This window comes from Saimiri boliviensis, chromosome 7 (genome assembly GCF_048565385.1).
Source record: "Saimiri boliviensis isolate mSaiBol1 chromosome 7, mSaiBol1.pri, whole genome shotgun sequence".
Taxonomy (NCBI): Eukaryota; Metazoa; Chordata; class Mammalia; order Primates; family Cebidae; genus Saimiri; species Saimiri boliviensis.
Window position 1 is genome coordinate 845,114 of NC_133455.1, and position 20,006 is coordinate 865,119.

General features: G+C 64.6%; 1 protein-coding gene across 11 annotated transcripts in view; it reads left to right on the forward strand.

Annotated features, from left to right (window-relative positions):
• The window catches only part of FBRSL1 (fibrosin like 1), an 82,664-nt gene that overhangs the window by 49,073 nt on the left and 13,585 nt on the right, over positions 1-20,006 (forward strand). For 10 of the 11 annotated variants that reach the window (XM_074401995.1, XM_074401992.1, XM_039471789.2 and 7 more), the window contains 4 exons: positions 1,341-1,370; positions 16,838-16,883; positions 18,974-19,301; positions 19,579-19,793. In XM_074401995.1, coding sequence (XP_074258096.1) covers positions 1,341-1,370; positions 16,838-16,883; positions 18,974-19,301; positions 19,579-19,793 — 619 coding nt within the window. The remainder of the gene's footprint in view (positions 1-1,340; positions 1,371-16,837; positions 16,884-18,973; positions 19,302-19,578; positions 19,794-20,006) is intronic. The other variant, XM_074401997.1, reaches the window with a different exon arrangement.

The following is a 20,006-nucleotide window of genomic DNA, read 5'->3' on the forward strand; positions in this document are numbered from 1 at the left end:
ACACCTTTGGCCTCCGGGGCAGGGTGGGCCCACTTCTGACTCAGACTCCTCAGTGCCTGTGTGGTGGGCTTGGCTGTGTGGGTGCAGGAGGGGCTGAGGCTCTTCTCTGTCTGTCACCCTAAAGGCCAGACTGGGGGGACCCTCAGAAAGGGCTTAGCCATGGCTGTGCAGCCAGAAGAGGCTCCCACCTTCCTCCTGTGTGGGAAAGGACGCCCACCCTGGGAGTCTCAGCCTGGCCCACCAGAGCAGCACACAGCGGGGACAGACAGCCTGGGGGAGCCTGTCAGCCTCAGGACCCCCCCAGGGGCCCACCCCAGCTGCCCGGCTCACCCAGGGGTCCCAGGCCAGGACCTGGGGTGTCACTCGCCACTCTCGGGCAGTGGCACTTTATGGCTGCAGAGTGTCTGCAGCTAAAGCGTTTCACACAGTGCCAGGAACGTGATCACTGAAAACTGCAGCCGTGCCAGGCATGGTGGGTGGCCACGCGTTTGTGTGGACCCCCACGAGAGAGTGCTGCACGCATGTCTGACCGGAGCTCGCCCCTCCTGAGCGCTGGGCAGATACTTCCCCCCATGCCATTCATATGACGTGAATGCATCATAACTGCAGTTGCTAGCAAGGGGTTTTTCCCCTTTTTTACTTTCTTAGGGGAAACGGCTGGGTTTCCGATAGTTTTGTGTCCTCAGTAAAGCTCTGCCTACTGAACGTGGAAAACAGAAATTTGTTTTCGGGATTATCACACCCCCACCCGAACCAGCTGAGCTGACCGAGGGTGCTGGTCTCCTGTGTCCAACCCTGAGCGGCTAGGCCCTCCCTGTGCCGCTGGCCCCCGGGCTGTTCTGACCCCAGGGGCTCCCAGGCTCCACCACCATGAGGCACTGGGGGTCCCGGGTCTCCCAGCCCATGTGGCGCCATCGATCCCCTAAGGGTCACAGGGGACAGCAGGGCTGGCCTGGGTAGGAGGCTGCCTCCTTCCTGGTACAGGGAAGGTTCTGGCTGGCCTGTGATGGGGGTCTTCATGGTTGCCCTGGGACCCCATGACTGCTCTGAGGGTCTGGCCGGTGAGGCCTCCTCTTGGGCTACAGGGCCGGTCTTGCCCCTGCTGCTGGGGAATCGGCCTGCCAGTGCCCCTCTGTCCATCCCCTGGCACCTGGTGCAGCCCCGGGCCCAGGCCCAGCTTCCTCCTGACCGCCCTGGACCTGGACCTGCTGGCACCTCCCTCTCCCACAGCAGCCAGGGCTGCCCCTCCCATGCCCCTGCAGCCTGGCTGCCACTGTGCCCTGGCAGTGACACTGGTGGGTGTGGGGCCCTGACTCACTTCTCTCTCTCTGTCCTTGCAGTGTGACAGCGAGAGCGGCCCGGATGACAAGGTAAGCCCAGCATCCTGCCCTCCCCTGCTGACCTTGGCTCTGCGAGGTGGGCCCTGGAGACCAGGCATTGGTGGGATTCTCCCGCCTGGTGGGGTGCAGGGGCCTCCCAGGCGTGGGGCACCGGCCTCTCCCGGCTGTGGAAGAGCCTGCCCAGGGCTGGGGCTGGTACCATGGCTGGTGGGACGCAGGCCCAGGTCGTCAGTGCTGCCCCAGCTGGGAGGTGCCCTGGGCAGGGCCGCTGTGAGGTCGGGCACTCCAGCTCCTGGGGAGCAGAGGGCAGCTGGGCCTGTGCCCTGAGACTGGCCCCACCTGCCCTGAGGGAACGTGGGCAGAGCCTAGCCCCCACCCTGAACCCTGTAGCCCCCAGAACCGTGAGGTCGATGCCCGGCCCATTACCATGCCACGGTGCCCCGCAGCATTCAGGAGCAGCAAAGCCCCCGCTAGTGCAGATTTCTGCAGCCTGAGCCAGGAAGGAAGCCTGGAGCAGCCCCAGGCCGTGCCCTCTCAGGGCCTAGAGGCAGCCTCCATGGGGCTCTCATCCCAGACAGCTCCGGGTCCAGGCCCTCCCACTTGTCCCAAAGCTGTCACGTGCTATGGCCGAGGAGCCCAGGCCGGGGAGGGTGAGGAGGGGCAGGCGGCACCAGGCCCTGGCCTGTGACCACTCACCTCACTGTCTCTCGTGACTGCCAAGGGTCCCCTGGGGGCACCTGGATGGGGGTGAGGGCCCTGCCAGATGTGCTGGGGAATGGACGTCCCAGCCTTGGGGACGGCCCTGCAGAGGCCCAAGTCGGACCACACGTGCGCAGTGATTCTCTGCCCTGGGGCAGGGCGCCGCAGCCCCAGGCTTCCAGGCAGGTTTTTATGAATGGGATGGCTCCACAGGGGTCTGCGCAGGGGGGGCACCCTGGTGGCCCATGTCCTGGCAGGAGCTGTCTGGGCTCTGTGGGGTCTCACAGCTGAGGGCCTGGTGGGGGTCCAGATGTTGGAGCCAGAGTGGCAGTGGCCGGGGGAGGAAGAGCTGGGCCATTTGGTTGTGAGGCTCCAGGAAGTCAAGGTAAGTCACGTGGAAGCCAGAGGCCGGCCTGGGCCGGCTCCTTTGGTGGCCGTGGCCTGGGTCCTGGCAAAGGCACCGTGTGGGCTCAGCCGTGTCTGGGATCTGGCTTCCTGGGCTGCTTCCAGCCACAGTGTCCCTTTTCCCCTCGCCTGTCCGGGGAGGGTCACTAAGCCCACAGGAGTGGCCTCACCTGGACCCCGCGTGGCCTTGATTCGTCCTCAGCCCCAGCTCACTGCTCCTTCGCCCAACTCCGACAGCCCAGCGTTTCACAGGAGTGACATTCATCCTGATCTCAGCAGTGAAATGAGGTCGCGGGCACTTACCCCACCCCCTACCTCCTTTCATTTAAAAGCAGTTGTAGGGGAAGACTCTCCTCAGCCAAGGGCTGCTCCAAAAGAGGCAGGAAGGAGGGGATTCGGGAGCCTGGGGGCTGCTGGGGGCTCCCTCTCGTCTCCCACCTGCTTTGCAGAGATGAGAGCAGGTCTCGCTGGAGGAGGTGGTGCTGGCGGAGAAGCTGACAGCTGCCCCATAACCGCACACGCCCACATCCAGCAACCAAGGGCAACGCCAGCCTCCGGGACCCCACAGGTGCCTGTGGGCTGTGCCCACGGTAATTCGACCCCTGCCTCGGCTGGGGGACAGGGGTCCATGGGAGAGCACGGGCTGAAGAGGGCTCTAGGACGGGGTCAGATGGTGTCTGCACCCTGGGCATTTGTCTCTGAGACACCCGAGCAGCCGCGGGGAGGAGGCCCGCTCTGAGGCCGGGAGGCCGGGGCCCAGGCCAGGGCTGCGCACACAGGTCCTGGCGGGACGGGGTCCGCGTGCAGTGCCGGCGGTGCTGGGGCTTCTCCGGGGCGTCGCGGCCATGGGGCCTGCGGAGGACGGCAGGGGCCCGGGAGAGGGGCTGCCAGCCTGTGTCCTGGGCAGCGTTTCAGGCCACGGTCACTCGGGAGAGCAGAGGGGCCTAGTCGGGGGCCGGGGGGGGAAGGCAGCTCCTTCTGCCGGTGGCAGAGTCTGAGGGCTGGCGCACAAGGGGCACAGTGCTGGCAGTGAGCAGGCCCGCCTGCTGCCCCAGGTGCTGCTGTTGGGGGGAAGCTCCCGGGCTGGGCAGAGGAGCCATGCTTTAAAAAGCCCCCTGGGGTGGGGTGGGCCAGGAAAACCAAGGGAGCCTCTCCTGTTGGTCCGTCAGCCTGTCCTCTGTGTGACCCTGGGGTGGGCTCTGAGCTGTGTGTCCCAGGCTGACTGAGACGGAAGTCAGAGGTGGGGACAACCCTGGTGCGTTCCGGGAGCCGGCAGCACATCCCAGGCTGCGGTGAGAGGGAGGAGCCCGGGGCCAAGGCCGGCGTTTCCATTTCCTTCTGAGCGTGTGTGATGGCGCCCCGCATGGCACCTTCGTCCAGGCCTCTCCGCTTCTCCGTGGCATCCACACCCTGGGCTCGGAAGTTTGCTTCCTGAGTTTGGGAGAGGCAGGAGGGCAGGAGGCCTCAGGTCCCTCCTGGTCTTCGGCAACCAGTGTCGGGTTCAGACGGTCAGGAGAGGCTGTGCGGAGCCCACGCGGACGCACACAGAGGCTGAAGCAGGGGTGGCAGCTCTGCTGGCGCCCACTGCGTGTCCCCAGCCCTCCACCCTACCCACCGAAAGCAGAGGCACCCAGACCTTCGTCCTTGGGTGCCGCTCTGTGAGCCAGGCCCCCCTGCCAGGGAGCAGCTGGGGAGGCAGGAGGGATGGAACCTGCAGGTCTGGATGGCAGGATTCCTGTGTCTGAGATGGGAACATGAGCGCTTCGCTGCCAGCAATGCCCTGAGCCCCTCAGCAGCCCAACTTGTGCAGAACCCATCTGGAACTGGATGCAGAAAGAAGGCCCCCGAATGCCCACGTTCACAGGGATCCTTGGAGACCTTCACTCAGAACTGGGGAGCTGATGGCCGACGTGGCCTGGCCGCTCCTGGTGGGCGGGAGATGGAGAAGCCACAGACAGCGTCCCGGGTGGGGTCTGTGGGTGCTGACCCAGCAGATGTGCAGGGAACGGTCACAGCCCTCCCTACGGAAGTGGATGCCTGGGCAGGGGGCAGTAAACCCCAAGGAAGACCTCTGGGACAGAAGGTGCAGGATGAGGGCCTCAGATGGACAGTGGGGACGGCACGGGAGGAGGGCCTCCTGGACGGGGTGTGCGGAGGTGCGGGGCCCATCTCGGGTTTGAGCTCCGTCTGGGGTGCCAGCTCCCACCAGGCCAGCCGCCCCTTGGGGACTCACCCTGGGCTCTGCTGCCGCTCAAGGTGCAGACACCAGGACCACCCTCCTCGACATGGACAGGCTGACACCCCCACCACCTCCCTCACACAGCATAGCTCAGTGCTGCCCTCCCCAGAGGCTGCCCGCCCTGCAAAGCCCCTCCTGGCCCTTGGCAGCGGGCGGAAGGCTCAGGAGCAGCGGCCACACGGCCCCTCTGCAAGTCTGTGGTTTGTGTCCAACTGGTTTTTTACTGGAAAAGCTTGGGGTGAAGAATGGCCTGGGGCTCACTAAGCAGCCTCTGGGTCTCACCAGGTGGTGGCGGCTTCTCTCCTCCTGCCACCAGTGGCCACTGCGGCTGCCTCCAGGAGCCCACCAGGAAGTAAGCACCAGCCTGGAAGGGGCAGGGCTCGGACAGCGACACGGGGTCAGCTATGACGTGGGGCAGACCCCACCAGCAGCCCACCATCCACGGTCTCCGTGTTCTGTCTGCACAGTGGCGCCACAGTGGGGCCTGGGCAGAGGGGAGAGCTGCCCACCACCCTGAGCACGGTCCTCACCACGCTGGTGGAAGTCGTGAAGCAGGACGTCCAGGATGGGTCTCACCGGGCAGGTGGTTATGGTGGAGGCTGATGTTCAGGATGGGTCTCACCGGGCAGGTGGAAGTCATGGAGCCAGAGGTCCAGGATGGGTCTCACCGGGCTGGTGGAAGTCATGGAACCGGATCATGGAGCTGGAGGTCCAGGATAGGTCTCACCGGGCTGGTGGAAGTCATGGAGCCGGATCATGGAGCTGGAGGTCCAGGATAGGTCTCACCGGGCTGGTGGAAGTCATGGAGCCGGATCATGGAGCCGGAGGTCCAGGATGGGTGTCATCGGGGAGGTGGAAGTCATGGAGCCACAGGTCCAGGATGGGTCTCGCCGGGCAGGTGGAAATCGTGGAGCCGGAGGTCCAGGATGGGTCTTACCGGGCAGGTGGAAATCGTGGAGCCGGAGGTCCAGGATGGGTCTCACCGGGCAGGTGGAAATCATGGAGCCGGAGGTCCCGGATGGGTCTCACCGGGCTGAAGTCAAGGTGCTGACCTCAGGGGAATCTGTTTCCTGCCTTTCCCAGCTCAAGAGGCCCCACATGGCTGTTCCTGGGCAGCTGCTCCACCCCACAGCCTGTGCTTGCTTACAGGGCTCCGAGAACAGAGCCTGGGTCATTCCGGGGGCCCCGTGGTGTCCCTGTCACAGCAGAGGAAGATTTAGGATGCACTGGAAGCCCAGAAGTCCAGAGAAGGGGCTCAGAGCTATCGGCCGTCACGGGGCACCTGGGGGTCCCACACACACTGCTGCAGACGTCAGGCCCTTGGAGTGTTGGGAAGGGCCTTGGAGCCTTGGGAGGGGTCAGCAGTTAGCAGAGGACCCTGGGTGGTGGCAGGGAACAGCAACACAGGTCCCCCGTTCAGACCCTCACTGCGGCCCCGAGTGGATTTTGAACAGACCAGGGTGTCAGAAACAACGCTTTGTAAGGTGGGTCTTCACGAGTATGGTCACACAAATGTAACTTAATTGATGTTAAACATGCATCCTAATACTTTTCTAAAATGGGTAATTGGGCCGGTGCGGTGGCTCATGCCTGTAGTCCCAGCACTTTGGGAGGTTAATGCGGGCAGATGGCTTGAGCTCAGGAGACCAGCCTGGCCAACATGGTGAAGCCCCATCTCTACAAAAAGTACAGAATTAGCCGGGTGTGGTGGTGCACACCTGTAATCCCAGCCACTCAGGAGGCTGAGGAGGGAGGATCACCTCAGCCGGAAAGGTGGAGGCTGCAGTGAGTGGAGATTGCGCCACGGCACTCCCGCCTGGGCAACAAGGGAGGCTCTGTCTCCAAAAAATGAAATGTGCAGTTGGAAGTATATCTTGAAATTGAAAACCAAACATTCTGAAGACAAGCCTGTGTGGCCTAAAATCCTGCCCCCCGCTGGGGACGATCTCCCTGAAGACCTTCTGAGTCCCGGTTTCCTCGCCTCTAAAATGGGGTATAACAGGGCCTGCCTGGGCAGCTCTGTGGTGAAATGCATCTGGGGGAGGTATGCGTTTCCTGTGATTTAATATTTAACGAATGTTAAACGCCCGCTGTGCATGACGCTTCCCCAGGGGTGGGAGTGCAGCCAGCGTGTATCTCTGGAGGGGTCACAGCTTTCTCCAGCGGGCAGCACGGGGTGTGGGATCCCCACCCAGCATGCGCATGGAGGCCGCACCCACAAGGCTGGCCTGACAGTGTCGGGTTCCCGCTCCCTCTGGAGGCCTCAGAGGAACATCCTTCGTGCCTCTTCCCGCTCCTGGTGACCCCAGCATCCCTGGCTCGTGGCTGCTTGCTCCCGTCTCTGCCTCCGTCCGTCCTCACAGCGCCCCTCCTCATGTGTCTTTGTGTCTCCTCTCCTCAAAATGACGCCACTCCTGGGATTTAGGGTCTGCCTGGGTAGGCTGGGAGGGCCCCATCCGAGGGTCAGGACGGGCTGGGCCTGGGGCCTGCATCGGCCGCTCCTTTCTCCCCACGGGCACTCGTGCATGCGAACTGCAACAGTGGTTGTGGCTCGGGGTTCGAGGAGGCGCTGCCATCCAGGGTCTCCGGCACCACGTCCCTCGGCTCTTCCCCCAGCCCCTGGGGTCCTCTCTCCTCAGAGGCTTTCCCTGGGTTTCTCTGTTTCTCAGAGTTCCAGCTCCTTCTTCACTTTCCCCATGGAGCTGAAATTCACACTGAATTTGCATTTCTAGGCTGGCAGCCTCCAGGATGCTGAGCCGCTCTGAGCATTTCTAGGTGGTTCTGGCTTCTGCTCCCCACATTCTGGATGGGGACACACAGGACCTCAGAGTGATTTGATGGCAAAGCCATACTCTTTACGTGGCCGTGGCCTGCACAGGCTGGGCAGCAGCAGGCGCAGGCCCAACCACCCCCCAGGCCCTGACTCCAGGCCTGCGGGTGCCCGGCGCGTCTGAGTGTTCGTCCTGTGGGAGCTCCTCTCAGGCCCTGCGTGCTGCCCACCTGTCCTCGGACCTGCAGCTACGCAGTCACTGGGCCACACTGCCCGCAGAGTGGCGGCCTTGAGGGAACTTGGCTAGCCGTGGGTATATGGAGGCTGGGTGCCCCTGGGGCTGCTCCCAGGGTGGGCTGCTGTCCCGGGGTGGCTGGGGCAGCCAGGCTGAGAGGACCCTGTGTACCCTGCCCTCCCTGGTAATGGCTGGGGCCTCCAGCACCTTCCTGTGGTGACACACTCCCCACACCCCCACTTCTGAACGATGACAGACATGGTTACAACGCTGGCTGCCGAACCACAGCTTTGGATAAATGTGCCTCTGAGCACCTCCGTGCAGCCTCTAAGTGGCTTATGCCTGTTTGGTCTGGAAGCCTGACATTTAATACCAGTGCACTCTCCAGGGAACACGCCTCTTTTCTCTGGATAGCCTGTCCCCACTACGCTTCCTCGTAGCCTTCTAACCTCATGACATCCTTCACAGCGGCGCTACCTTCCATCCTAAACAAAATCAAACCTGGACCTGCCCCAGGTTCTCAAAGTCTAATTTCACCCCAAATCAGGATGCGGGGCTGTGGGGCGGGGCTCAGTGCTGGCTCTTTGGCCCCATGAATCCGGGCCGGGATCTCAGCCTGCAGGAGTATGGTCAGTGCTGAAGGTGGCCTCGGAAGCGAGGTTGGAGCCTTGTTCGTGGGAGGAAGATGGCTTCTCCCGTGGTTCTAGTGGTGAGGTCCCAGGAGAGCAGCCGGCCGTGTGGACTGTGGCCGTGGCCCAATCGCAGCTGGCCACTTGCTGCCCCACTTCCTTCTTCCTGCTCCCCGCTTTCCAGCCCCCCTGGGGTCTCCAGTAAGTGGGGAGAGTGGGCACAGCTTGGCAGGACCCTGGCCTGCTGGGTGCCCGCTCCTGTGCCCACCTCCCCTGCACTCTTACCCGGAGAAGGAGATGGTGACAGTACAACCTCTCGGGGGCTGAAGATGCCTCGGCCCAGCTTGTGCAGGGCCCCAGAGCAGGGCCCAGGGGCGGGGGTGGGGGTGGCATCCTCCCCAGGGCCAGGCACGCAGGGAGGGCTGAGCTCGGGTTGTGCCTGAGTCTGCCTTCTCTCCTCCCCGCCCCCTGCCCATTCCCTTTCTGTGGGCCTCACCCTCTGAATCCCCAGTGGACAGAAATGGCCTCGGCGTGGGGCCCCTCCTGGCTGGCTTCGCCAGGCCAGCACCCCAGGCCTGACCCTGACCCTGGCATCTCCCTGAGGGCTCCACATATCAAATGGAGTGGCCCTGTACCCATCTCAGGAGCAGCCTACTGCCTTCCTGGAGGAGGTGTTCCTGCTGAGCTAAGGGCCCCACAGCCAGCCCGCCGGTTCAGTCCAGCTCAGCCGCAGACCAGCCACACCAACAGCATGTCTGTTTCCTCGTCAGTGAGGTGAGCGGTGGCTTGTCCAAGCCCTCAGAGCACAGCCTCAGGGTGCTGTGGCCATGGCATGGTGAGCCTGGATGTGCCCAAGTGGAGACCAGCGGGTGTGTTTTTGTGGCAGGAAATAGCAGCACTCTGCAGGTGACTCGCTGCTAAAGGGAGGACGTGCATTTGGTAAATCATTCAAATCGAACTGGAGACCTTGGACTCCCTGGCTGAGGCTGACCTTGGTGATCCCTCCTGCACCGTTGGAGATGTCCTGTGCCCGTCAGCACCCTTGGGAGCAGAAGGTGCTGGTCCAGCTTGCAGAGGGCTCTACCCTGCCGGGTCTTGGAGCTGCTCCTGGGATTTGAATGGCCGCAGGCTCCACTAGACCTGGCCACCTGTGGGCCCTGCCCAGCCAGGCCTTTCAAGTCCAGAAACAGAAACGTGGCCCCAGCCCCCACCTCAGTCCTGAAACGCGCTGGAGTTGTCTTGCCCTGGCCTCCCCGTGTGTCCCCAGCCACACCGAAGCTTAGAAGAACCTGTCCTTAAATGCCTCCTGCCAGATCCAGAGCTGTGCCCCACCCCCCCTCACTCAGGGCGTTTTCCTGTCGAGATCTGAGTTCTGCTGCTGGGGTCCTGGTTTTCTGTCTGAGTGGGCTGGGAGGGAAGGTCCCACTGGGTCGGCGTGTGAAGCTGTGGTTGGGCCTGGATCCGAATTCAAGCGCCCCACCCTAAGGGAGAGCCAGGCGCTTCCTGCACCTCCCGGCCACCTGCGTGTAAACTCATGGTAGCTTCGGAGTGGTGGTCTCGGGGGTCACACCACACAGCTGTTTGCAGCTACAGCAGAGTCAGAGCTGACTGCAACTTTGCACCCGTTTCACAGAGGGAGAAACCGAGGCTCAGGAGGGGCCGGGCTGGCAGCGTCTGGGCGGAGCTGGGGGTGGGGGGGTTCCTCCTCCCTTCAAGTCCCCCTCTCCGCAGTGGCAATGATGTCGCTGTTTTTTGGAGACGGGGTCTTGCTCTGTCAGCCAGGCGAGTGCGGCGGCGCCATCTCGGCTCACTGCAGTCTCCACCGCTCAGGCTGAATTGATCCTCCCACCTCAGCCTCCCAGTAGCTGGGGCCACAGGCGGCACCACCACCTGCGGCTAATTCTATTTTGTAGAGACGGGGTCTCCCTATGTTGGCCAGGCTGGTCTGGAACTCCTGGACTCAAGTGATCCACCCACCTTGGTCTCCCAAAGTGCTGGAATTACAGGCGCCGGCCACCGCGCCCCGCCGTCGCCTTCTCTGACTCAGTTTCCCCTTCTGGGAGTGGGGCGGCAGCTGTCCGCCACTTGTGGCTGTGAGGCTCCGAGGAGCGGCGCCCACCAAGCGCTCAGTGCGGCCGGCGCTGTGCGCCCTGCCCGGGGTGGCCGCGATCGGAGACCGCGCGCTCGGACCCCGGACCAGCGGCGGGGCGGGCGGATCCGCGCCTCGGGGCTGGATTAGTCGGGCCTGCCCGCGCCCCGCCCCCGCCCTCGCCACCGCCCGCCGCGCTCCCGCCGCCCGCGCGCCCAGCTCCGCGCCTGCCGCCGCCGCTTCGGGGCTCACGCGGAGCCCGACGGCACCCGGGGCCCAAACGCACCCAGGGCCCAAACGCACCCAGAGCGCGCAGAGCCGGCGCAGCGGGCATGCGCGTCCTCGGCCGGAGCTCCGGCTGAGCAGGGCGCGCGGGAAGAGGGGTCTCCGGGGCCTGCCGGGGCCCGCGCTCCGCGCCCGCGTCCATGCAGCCCGGCTCTGGCCCCAGGACGGGGGGCGATCGCCTGCGGGGCGCGCGGGACCTGGGGCGCCGGCGAGGTGAGTGTGCACTGCGGGCTCCAGAAAGGGAATCGGGACTTTGGGGGACGCGGGGCGGGCGAGAAACCGCCCCCCAGAAGCGCGGGACGCCTCCGAGGCCCGGGGCCTTCTGCCCACCCCGTCTCTTTCGGAGCCGAGCGCGGAGACAGCGTCCTCCCGGGGGCGCCCGTGGCGGGCGGGCGGGGGCGCGGCGCGGCCGAGGGTCCAGGGCCCGAGCGTCGTGGGGGGCGCGCGCCTTTGTCTGCGCCCGGGTGCGGAATCGGCCCCCCAGGCTCCCGGCGCCGCGCTCACCTGCCCCGACTTGGAGTTCTTTGTCTGGGGCGGGGCGCGGTTGGCCGGGGCTGCACGCGGGTCGGGTCCTCGAAGACAAAGCGCCCCCGGACCTTCGCCCGCGGCCAGGATTGTTTTCCTCGCGGGGCTGACGCCCGTCCCTCCGCAGAGACCCTGAGCCTCCCACCCACGCGGGCTCAGCGCCGGGATAGGAGGCGGGTGCGGCTGCTCGCGCTGGGGTCACGCCCCTGGAGACCGTGGCTGGGAAGTTAACGCGGGTCTGGTGCCCCTGGGGCTGCAACCCGTTCGGGTCCGCCAGACGCCCCAGCAGCCCTGTCCTAGGGGAACGAGCCCCAGAAGGCGCAGCTCCTGTGTCTGGTCTAGGAAGGGGCTGGAGCCTGGGCCAGGCCCCCGGAGACCCCCGAGCCCTCCCGGATGGGCGTAGCTGCACCTGGCCAGGTGTCCAGACTCTCACTGCGAGGTGGAGGCCAGCTGCGCTCTGGGGCGTCTGCTAGGGTCGAGGCCCCTCAGTCATCCATCTGCAACTTCCCTGAGCAAACCTGTCTGCTAAGGGTAGGCCCCACCGTGGCGTGAGCAGAATGGGTGCCGCATGGCGGCGCGCGCGCCCACCCCGTGAGCAGGACGTCCCCGCAGTCCCTGTGGCTTCGCCGGTATCTGGGGAGCCCCTGGGAACCTGTGCTCCAGCCCAGGCCGTGGAGCGGAACCCGCCACTCCAGTTGGGGTGAGGGCAGCGGGGCCCAGACAGGGCAGGGTGCAGCCCAGGTTACCCATCCTCGAAAGAGCCCTCCAACCTGTGGTTACCCTAGAGGCGTGGGCTGGCTTTGGGGGCTGTGCTTTGGGGTCTGCCTTTTGGGTTGGCTGTCAAATTACCGGCCAGGCTGGCTTCTTCCTCTCCCTGCCCATCTGGGAAGCCTCAGCACCTGCCTGCTTTCCGGCCCGTGGAGGGTCCTGGCAGCATGGTGGGGCCTGCTCCCCGAACCGCAGAGGGGGCAGCTAACAGGTGGGCCACCCGGTGAAGAGGCCACTCACACCTGGGATGCCAGCCGAGAAGAAGGCTCACGTGGGTGCCGTAGCCGGGGCAGCCCCTTAGACGAGGGTCCGGAAGGTCTCCCGGGAGGATGGAACGGCCCCAGGGGAGGGGGATGGCGGGCTGAGGAGCCCTGGATGGAAGCGGGGGCCTCGGGGCTGAGGCAGCTGATGGCATGCTGGGGTGGCGGTGGCTCCTGTGTCCTGGTGTCAGAGACGCTCCCGCCAATCTGCACAATTGTTTGTGAGCGATAAAGCCAGCCCCAGTCATGGGGACACAGGAGAAGGCCCTGGGACACAGCCCGGACCCCAGGCCCAGCTTTCTGTAGACCCAGGCAGCGTCCTGAAGGCCTGGGGGTTCTGGGCGGGCGCTGGCAGACAGGATGGAGGGTGGCAGTTGCTTTGGGGGTCGTGGCAGGCTGGGCCCCTCAGTGCCTGGTTCATACCGTGTGTCATCACTGTCCTGTGTGAGGGGCCCAGATTTGGGGGCCTGGCTCCAGGGAGCGCTGGGTGCTGGCACTGCCAGGAGGTAGGCACGGCCAAAGAGGTGCTGAGGCCTTTCTGGGGAGCCCCAGTGCCCCCTGCGAACCCAAAGCCTGAGCTGGACTCCCCCCTGCCCACCCGAGTGGGCCCCTTCACCGTTCCTGTTTCTGACGCTGGGACGGTTGCTGTGAGGCCTGGGTGACCAGGAACAGCAGAACGGAGCAGGGAGGTGGAGGCTGACTCCAGGGAGGCCACACTTCTGGGGGACGATACTGAGGCGAGCAGAGGGGAGAAAGCCACACGCCCCAACCTCCCAGACCCCTGGCTTCCCAGGGGTGAGGGGTTCCTGTCCTCTCTCTTTGTAACAAGCCAGGATTCCAGGGGTGGCAGCTGCAAGGCTGGGGGAGGGAGAGGGTCCTGGGGGCCCTGGGCTGGGAGGGGGCTGGGAGGGTCCCTGCATGGGGTGCCGGAGTCTCCCAGCTTCCATGGGACCCGGCCCCTGCATGGCTTAGCTGGGTCTGAGCAGAAGCTCCTCCTCTCAGAAGCAGGTCCCACGTCACTCCCTGGAGGCTAGTGGCTGGGGGACTGGACACAGAGTTGATGTTTCACCCAGCAGGAGGATGGGCTGCAGGACCCCACCCCCACCATCCTTCAGCAGGTGGACGCACCCCTTGCTCAGCCTAGGAACCGCACGGGGTGAGCAGGCGGTGTGGCGTCAGTGCCAGGAGCTTGGCATCCCCTCAGACCAGCTGCCCTGCATGCGGCCAGACCGCTACCCTCACAGGCCCAGCTCCCTCCGAAGGCACCTTGGGCACGTGTGGCCGTGGCAGGGCCTCCTGGGCTCCTGCCGTCTTACAGGTGTGGGGCCACCGGTCTCTGGTTCACGTTCTTGCCATTTGACTAGGAAGGGCTTCCCATTCCAGTGAGGCGGTGGGACCCACACCCTGCCTTCTGGGATATGTTGATGGTTTTTCACTTCCATGTCTGCGATCTTTCTGGAGTTACTTTGAGACAGGAAGTGAAACAGGAGCCTGCTCTGAAGGGCCTACCCCACGCCCGGCCCCCCACGACCCGCTCCGCAGCCCGCACCACATCTGGGGCTCCTTACTCCCCCTGCGGATCTCTGTCTGTCCCGCACAATGGGGGGCTTCGGGCCCCTCACTCCACTCTTCGGGTCTCCCCTGCCACCCCGTCCCGGGATCAGTGTCACATCTTCTCATTGGTTTCCGGTGCTGTCATTTACTTTCGGTAAAATGCACCTATTTTCAGTGTGCAGTTTGCTTTCTGACACACAGCTGTGACTGCACACCCACCACTGTTGCCCCTAGACCCCCAAGCACCTGTCCTGCGACCCCTGCATCCCTCCGGCTGCTGTAGCTGGAGCCGCGCTCATGGTCACTCGGGTGCGTGCTCTTTGTGGTGTGAGGTTTGTGAGCCTTGAGGAGCTCGTGCCGACAGCTGCTACTGCGTGTGGGGCTGAGGCGGGCACTGCCTGGTCACACACCCACCATTGACCGTCGGCCAGTTGCTGGCACAGGTATCCCCGCCCTCTGGGCAGCTGGATCTGGCTTCATCCCAGGTCCCAGTGGACCCCGAGCCACCTCCTCTCCGCCCTGGACAGCATGCAGCTCCGTTGGCTGGCTGTGTGGGATTCAGGGGAAGCAGCCCCCCGGGAGGACCTAGTAAGGTGTGTGTTCCAGACACCTGCTTGGGATTTTGATTGAGGTGACAGGAACCCTTTGCTGTGGCATAGGGGCAGCAGGTCTTTTCCCAGCACCAAGTGCCCCTCCAGGCTGGCTCCTGCCTGGGAAGCCTCTGCCCTCGCCCCCGCAGGTTTTAGCAGGTTAGAGAGCTATGAGTCTTGCGTGCCTATCAGCAGCTGACTTCCTAAGCCCCTTTTATTGTTTTAACCCTCAGAGTCACAGATTGGGGGACAGACAGGCACAGGGCCCCCGTCTCCTCTGAGTCAGATGTTCCCATGCCCTGGCCACTCACAGCCACACTCCCTTGAGGCAAGCCGGGCCCATCCCTCCCTGTCACAGCAAAGCTGTTTATTCTATTACCTTTGTCATTGTTACAGTTCAGTTATGTAAGTATTACCAGAATTCGGTCTCCTTTGTTAAGAACTTAAAATATCAGAGTTTAAGCCACGTCTTCTGTGTCCCCCACCCTCACCATCCCCAGAGGGGACTGCCATCTCCTGGTGGACACGTGACCTCCAACCCTTTCAGAGTTTTAACCAACATAGACGCCGACACATGGACACCTACATAAGCACACGTGATACTCAAGTACATACATGCCCACGCACACACAGCAACCCAGGTACACACCCCCGAGTGCATGCGCCCACATACCTGAGTGCACCCATGTACATGTGCCCGAGTGTGCCCGCACCTGAGGGTGTGCGCAGGTGCACATAACCAAGAGCACGCGCACACGTAGCTGAGAGTGTGCCCCCAGACACAGGCACGTGTGTCCAGACGCCACGGTACCTCTGCAGTGGCTTCCTCCACGCAGTGCCTCCATCTCTCCAGGGTGCACACTGCAGTGTGGGTGAAGCTCAGAAGCCATGCCATGAGAGTAGCCATCACGGAAGGTCCCTGCTGCCTGACAGTTCATGGGGAAGTTCAGAAAGGACAGCTCTGTAGAGACAAAGGGATTTGTGGTTTCCCAGGGTTGGGGGTGATGGCTGGAGCTCAGGGTTTCTTTTGGGGGTGATGAAAATGTTCTCTAATTGATCGTGGTGATAGATGCATCACTGTGAATGTACTAAACACTCTTGAGTTGTGTTAAGTGGGTGAGTTGTATGGTACGTGAATTGTATCTCAAGTCTGAGTCCGTGGCCGTTGCTCTGGCCCAGTACCCACCCCAGACGGTGCCTCGTCCACAGTAGACAGTCACAGCTCGTGGTGCTAGAGGCCACAGGTCCAAGGTCAGGGCATGGCAAGGCCTTCCTGGCTCACATGGTGGAAGGGGCGGGGCGGCTCTCTGGGACCTTTGTAAGGCCCTGGTCCTGCTCAGGAGCTCATCAGCCTTCACCTCCTGATGCCATCACCTGGGGGGTAAGGACTGCAACATGTGAATTCCAGGCAGACAGAAACATTCAGTCCACAACTCAGTGAAGCTGTCTAACAAAAACAAAGAAGGAGCTGGGAGGAAAATATCTATTTAAGGTCATTCTTACCAAGTTCATTCCTGTAAACTGCTGTGAAGCCCTTCAGAGCATGGGCCCCTCCATCCACCCCTCCCCATCAGTGGCCACAGGCCACGTTCTCACCCTGGCCACCTGCATGTGGCTGCTGCCCATTCACACCCCCACGAATACTGAGTGAGTTTCTCTGGAAGAGACGGAGTAGTGGGGCTGCGCAGCTGCTGTGATCTGTGGGCGCCCCACACCGCCCGGACACTCGGCCCCTCCGAGGGCGCCCCACACTGCCTGGGACCCTCAGCTGCCTCAGCAGCACTGGGCACCAGGCACCTAGCACTGTGTCCCATGGGCACTGGACACCAGGCCTAGAGCTCGGCTGGCCCCAGGCACATAATGCAACGTCCTGTGGAACTCGGCACCAGGCCTGGAGCTCCGCTGGCCCCAGGCGCGTAGCGAGGTGTCCCGTGGCCTTGTGGAGCCACATCTCCAGCCCAGTTGGTGTCCTGGGTCTCCCTTTTGCCAGGGCACCTCCACTGGGCCCTGGTTGGAAGCAGGTGGTGTGTCCTGGGGCTCTCGTCATCTGCCTCTGGCCTGATGGGTGGGGGCCCAGAAGGGGCCACAGCTCCTGGTTCTGGTTCCGTCTGGAGGAGGGCAGATGTGCCAGATGCCAGTGCTCCCCCAGGCCATGCCAGCAGCAGCCTTGGTTCCCAACACCCCCAAACCCCATCTTCACTCAGACCCCTCTGAAGCCTGCAGCTCTGAGCAGAGAGGGGCTGTGTGCCGCCAGTGTGAGCACACGTGCAGACATGCACGGAGCTCAAGACCAGGCGTGTTCACCTAGTACACGGGGGCGTCCAGAAGGGCACATCCCGCCTGGCCCTGCTGGAGACACCCAGACTTGTGTGTAGGCATCGGGTGCAGGGGCCGCGACGACCAGGAGCCCCCTGACCGGCCCGCCTCTGACCTGCTTCTCTCTCTCCAGGCATCGGTGGGCTCCGAGAAGCTCTTTGCCCCAGAAACCGACAGAGGTAAGTGTCTCCTCAGCTCAATTCCTGGGCCTCTCAAGGGACATGGTGTGCCTGGGTCTTGGTGGCAGATGTACCTCTGGGTGGGACTAGAATGCTGTGATTGCCAGGAGCAGGGGAGAGGAGAGGACAGTGCTGAGCCATCGGCATGGCCTTGGCTCGCCTCACAGCATTGGTTCCCAAAGTGGAACCATTAGGAATGCATGTTCTCAGGCCCCTCCCCAGGCTCGTGGGGTCTGACCCTCAGGGGAGCAGCTGGCACTGAAGGGCCACCCACCACTGTGGCTTCTGAGTTGAAGAGAAACAGGACTCAGACACTTCCTTGGCCTTTCCTGGCCAGGCCTTCATGACCCATGTCTGAGCTGTGGGGCGAGGTGTCCACAGGCCAGCAGATCCCAGATCGGGGAGCCCAGCGTCTTCTTAGGGCCTCCTGGCTCTGGGATCCCGGCATTCCCAAGCCAGGAGCCATGGGGCCTCAGCTCCTCGCCTCCCTGGGTTTCCAGCTGGAACTGCCCTTTTGCTGGGGTGGCTTCCGCCAAATGTGGTTGAACAGGACAGGCCTTGCTGGCAGGGATGGGCCCTGCTGCCCTGTAGCAGGCGTGGCCGTTACCTTCAAGATGGAAGCCTGCTCACATCAGAGCATCGCAGCAAAGCAGGTACAGCTGGGGTGGTGTCGGAAGGGGCGTGTGTGCGACGGGCCCCAGCAGGAGCGGCAGCTGGCATCCCGGGGCTGTTGAATACTCGGCTCACGGCTGTTGCATCTGCACAGACGCTGTCCAGTGCGGGCTGCAGGCGCTAGAAGGCACAGGAGGCCCCGCACGTGGGGTCTGGTCCCGGTCTGCGTGGCCCGAGCCTCCCTGCGTCCTGAGCGCTGCTGTGACTGCACAGGACTGGCCTGGAGATGCGGGAGCGGGAGGTCCCGGTGGGCGACGCCGGGCGCTGGGAAAGCCGGGGAGACAGCGCTGCTCACACCCTCTCTCCTGTGTCCTCCGTGTGGCCCCTCTGCCGTCGCTGGGTGGTGGCTGCTGTGGAAGGCCTGGCCCCAGATGAAGAGTGAAACTGGGGCTGCTTCCTGCTGCCCGTTTTTGCCTGGGAGGAGCTCCCTGAGGCCCCGGCAGACCAGGCCCCACGGCCACATGGGCAGGCACGGCAGCAGCTGTCCCTGTGGCCTTGGCTCCGCCATCCTGAGGCCCCAGGAAGGAAGCAGGGGCTGCCAGGGACGTGAATAGGAGATGCGACGCTTGGAGCCTGGTTTTGCTCCTCCTGCAGAACTGGGACCCCTAGCCACGGCAGTCCCCCTCCCCCGCCCCCCAGGCAACAGGGGCCCCTTGGTGTGGACACTGCCTTCTCCTTGCTTCTGGGGACTTGATCTGAGACCTGCCTGCAGGGGCCTGAAAAGGCGTGCTTCGGGGGAACCAGGCCCCAGGGGCGCAGAAGGGTCCACAGGACCTGTTGGGCGGGCATGCCTAGATAGGCAGAGGGTGGGCAGGGAGCAGGGCTGAGGGCTGTGACGGGCGGTCACAGTGGGGGCAGCCTCCCACCCAGCCCCTGCCCAGGTTTCTGGGAAGTGGTCAAGCCTTACACCAGGGGGTTCCATTAAGAAAAGGTGGGCACCAGCTGTGAGCGCTGCTATTGGGTGGGGTGGACACACCCTGGGCAGGGGCACATCCAGGGGCCATGGACGTGAGGCGAGGGCACACGGGCTCTGGTTCCTGCGTTCAAATCTCTCCTCTCTCATGCCAAGTCCTTGATGCACCTTAGTTTTGTCTGTAAAATGAGGTCATAGCGCCCACCCTGGGACTGATTCCTGCAAGGCCTGTCCCTGTCCCTGCAAGTGAGGTGCCTCCGGGCAGGTGGGCTGCCGGTTCCCCAGACTCCCGGGCCAGCTCCCTCTGCTGGGTCGGCCTGGAGCCTCGAGTGAGGTTCCGCTGGCTGTGTGGCCTCCGGGCCTGCCCCCGCATCCTAAGTGGGGGCACAGCGGGAACCCGGACATTGCCGGGGCACCTTCGGGGCACCTTCCGGAGCTCTTTGGACTGCAGGAGGGGCAGGGACGAGGCCCTGCGGACCTGAACGCAGCCGCCCTCTCTCCGCAGCCCCAGCGCTTTCGAAGTCGGAGGCCAAGGCCGTGGCGGTGCCCAAGGTGTCGGGCCTGGAGCGCAGCCGTGAGCTCAGCGCCGAGTGTTTCCTGCCCGCGGGCAGCCCCGCGGCCCCTGCCGCGCCCCGCCCAGGGCCCCCTCCCGGCGCCCGCGCCAGCCCCCTGGTGAAGAAGGAGCCCCCCGCCCCGCCCCGCCACACCCCGCAGCCGCTGCCCGCGCCCCCGCAGCCCCGCGGTCCGCTCCCGACACACGTGCCTGCGTCCCTGGGCGCCTTCGCGGGCCACGGCCTCGGCCAGGCGGCTGCCGGCGGCCTGCACAGCTTCAGGTGGGGGGTCCCCGCGGGAGGCGGGACCTACCTGCGGGGCAGGGGCCTGCGCGGCCTCGGGTGGGGTCCCTGGGTGGGGCGGGGCCTGTGCGGCCCCGGGTGGAACCGCCGCGGGAGGCAGGACCCAGAGGGGCGGGGCCTACGGGGGAAGAGCTGGTGCGGCCTCGGGTGGGTCCTCGCGGGGGCGGGGCCTACGGGGATGGGGCCTGCGCAGCCTTAGGTTGGGGGGCTCCGCAGGGTCGGGCCGGCAGGCGCTGAGCCCCGTGTCCCGCCGCAGGAGCAGCAGCGTGGGCAGCAACGCCCATCTGGGCCTGGGGAAGCACGTGTCGCTGTCACCACACGGGCCGGGCCCCCACCTGTCTACCTCACACCTGGCGCTCCGGTCCCAGGCGCAGCACCAGCACCACGCGGCCATGTTCGCCGCGCCCCCGACACTGCCCCCGCCCCCGGCGCTGCCGGCCAGCAGCCTGGTCCTCCCAGGACACCCGGCCGGTAGGTGTCTTGGCCGCGCTCTCCCCCGGGGCAGAGATGGGGGTGAGGGGACGCGGCCACCGGGGAGGGGGCACACAGCTTGGTCCTCCACCTGCTGCGGGCTCGGCGAACCCTGGGCGCTTCTCTGGCCTCACCGGTGGGCCTTTCCCCAGGGGTCCCCGCTGGTCCACGGGCCGTATGAGTGCAGGGACGGGCAGGACACAGGTGCGCGCA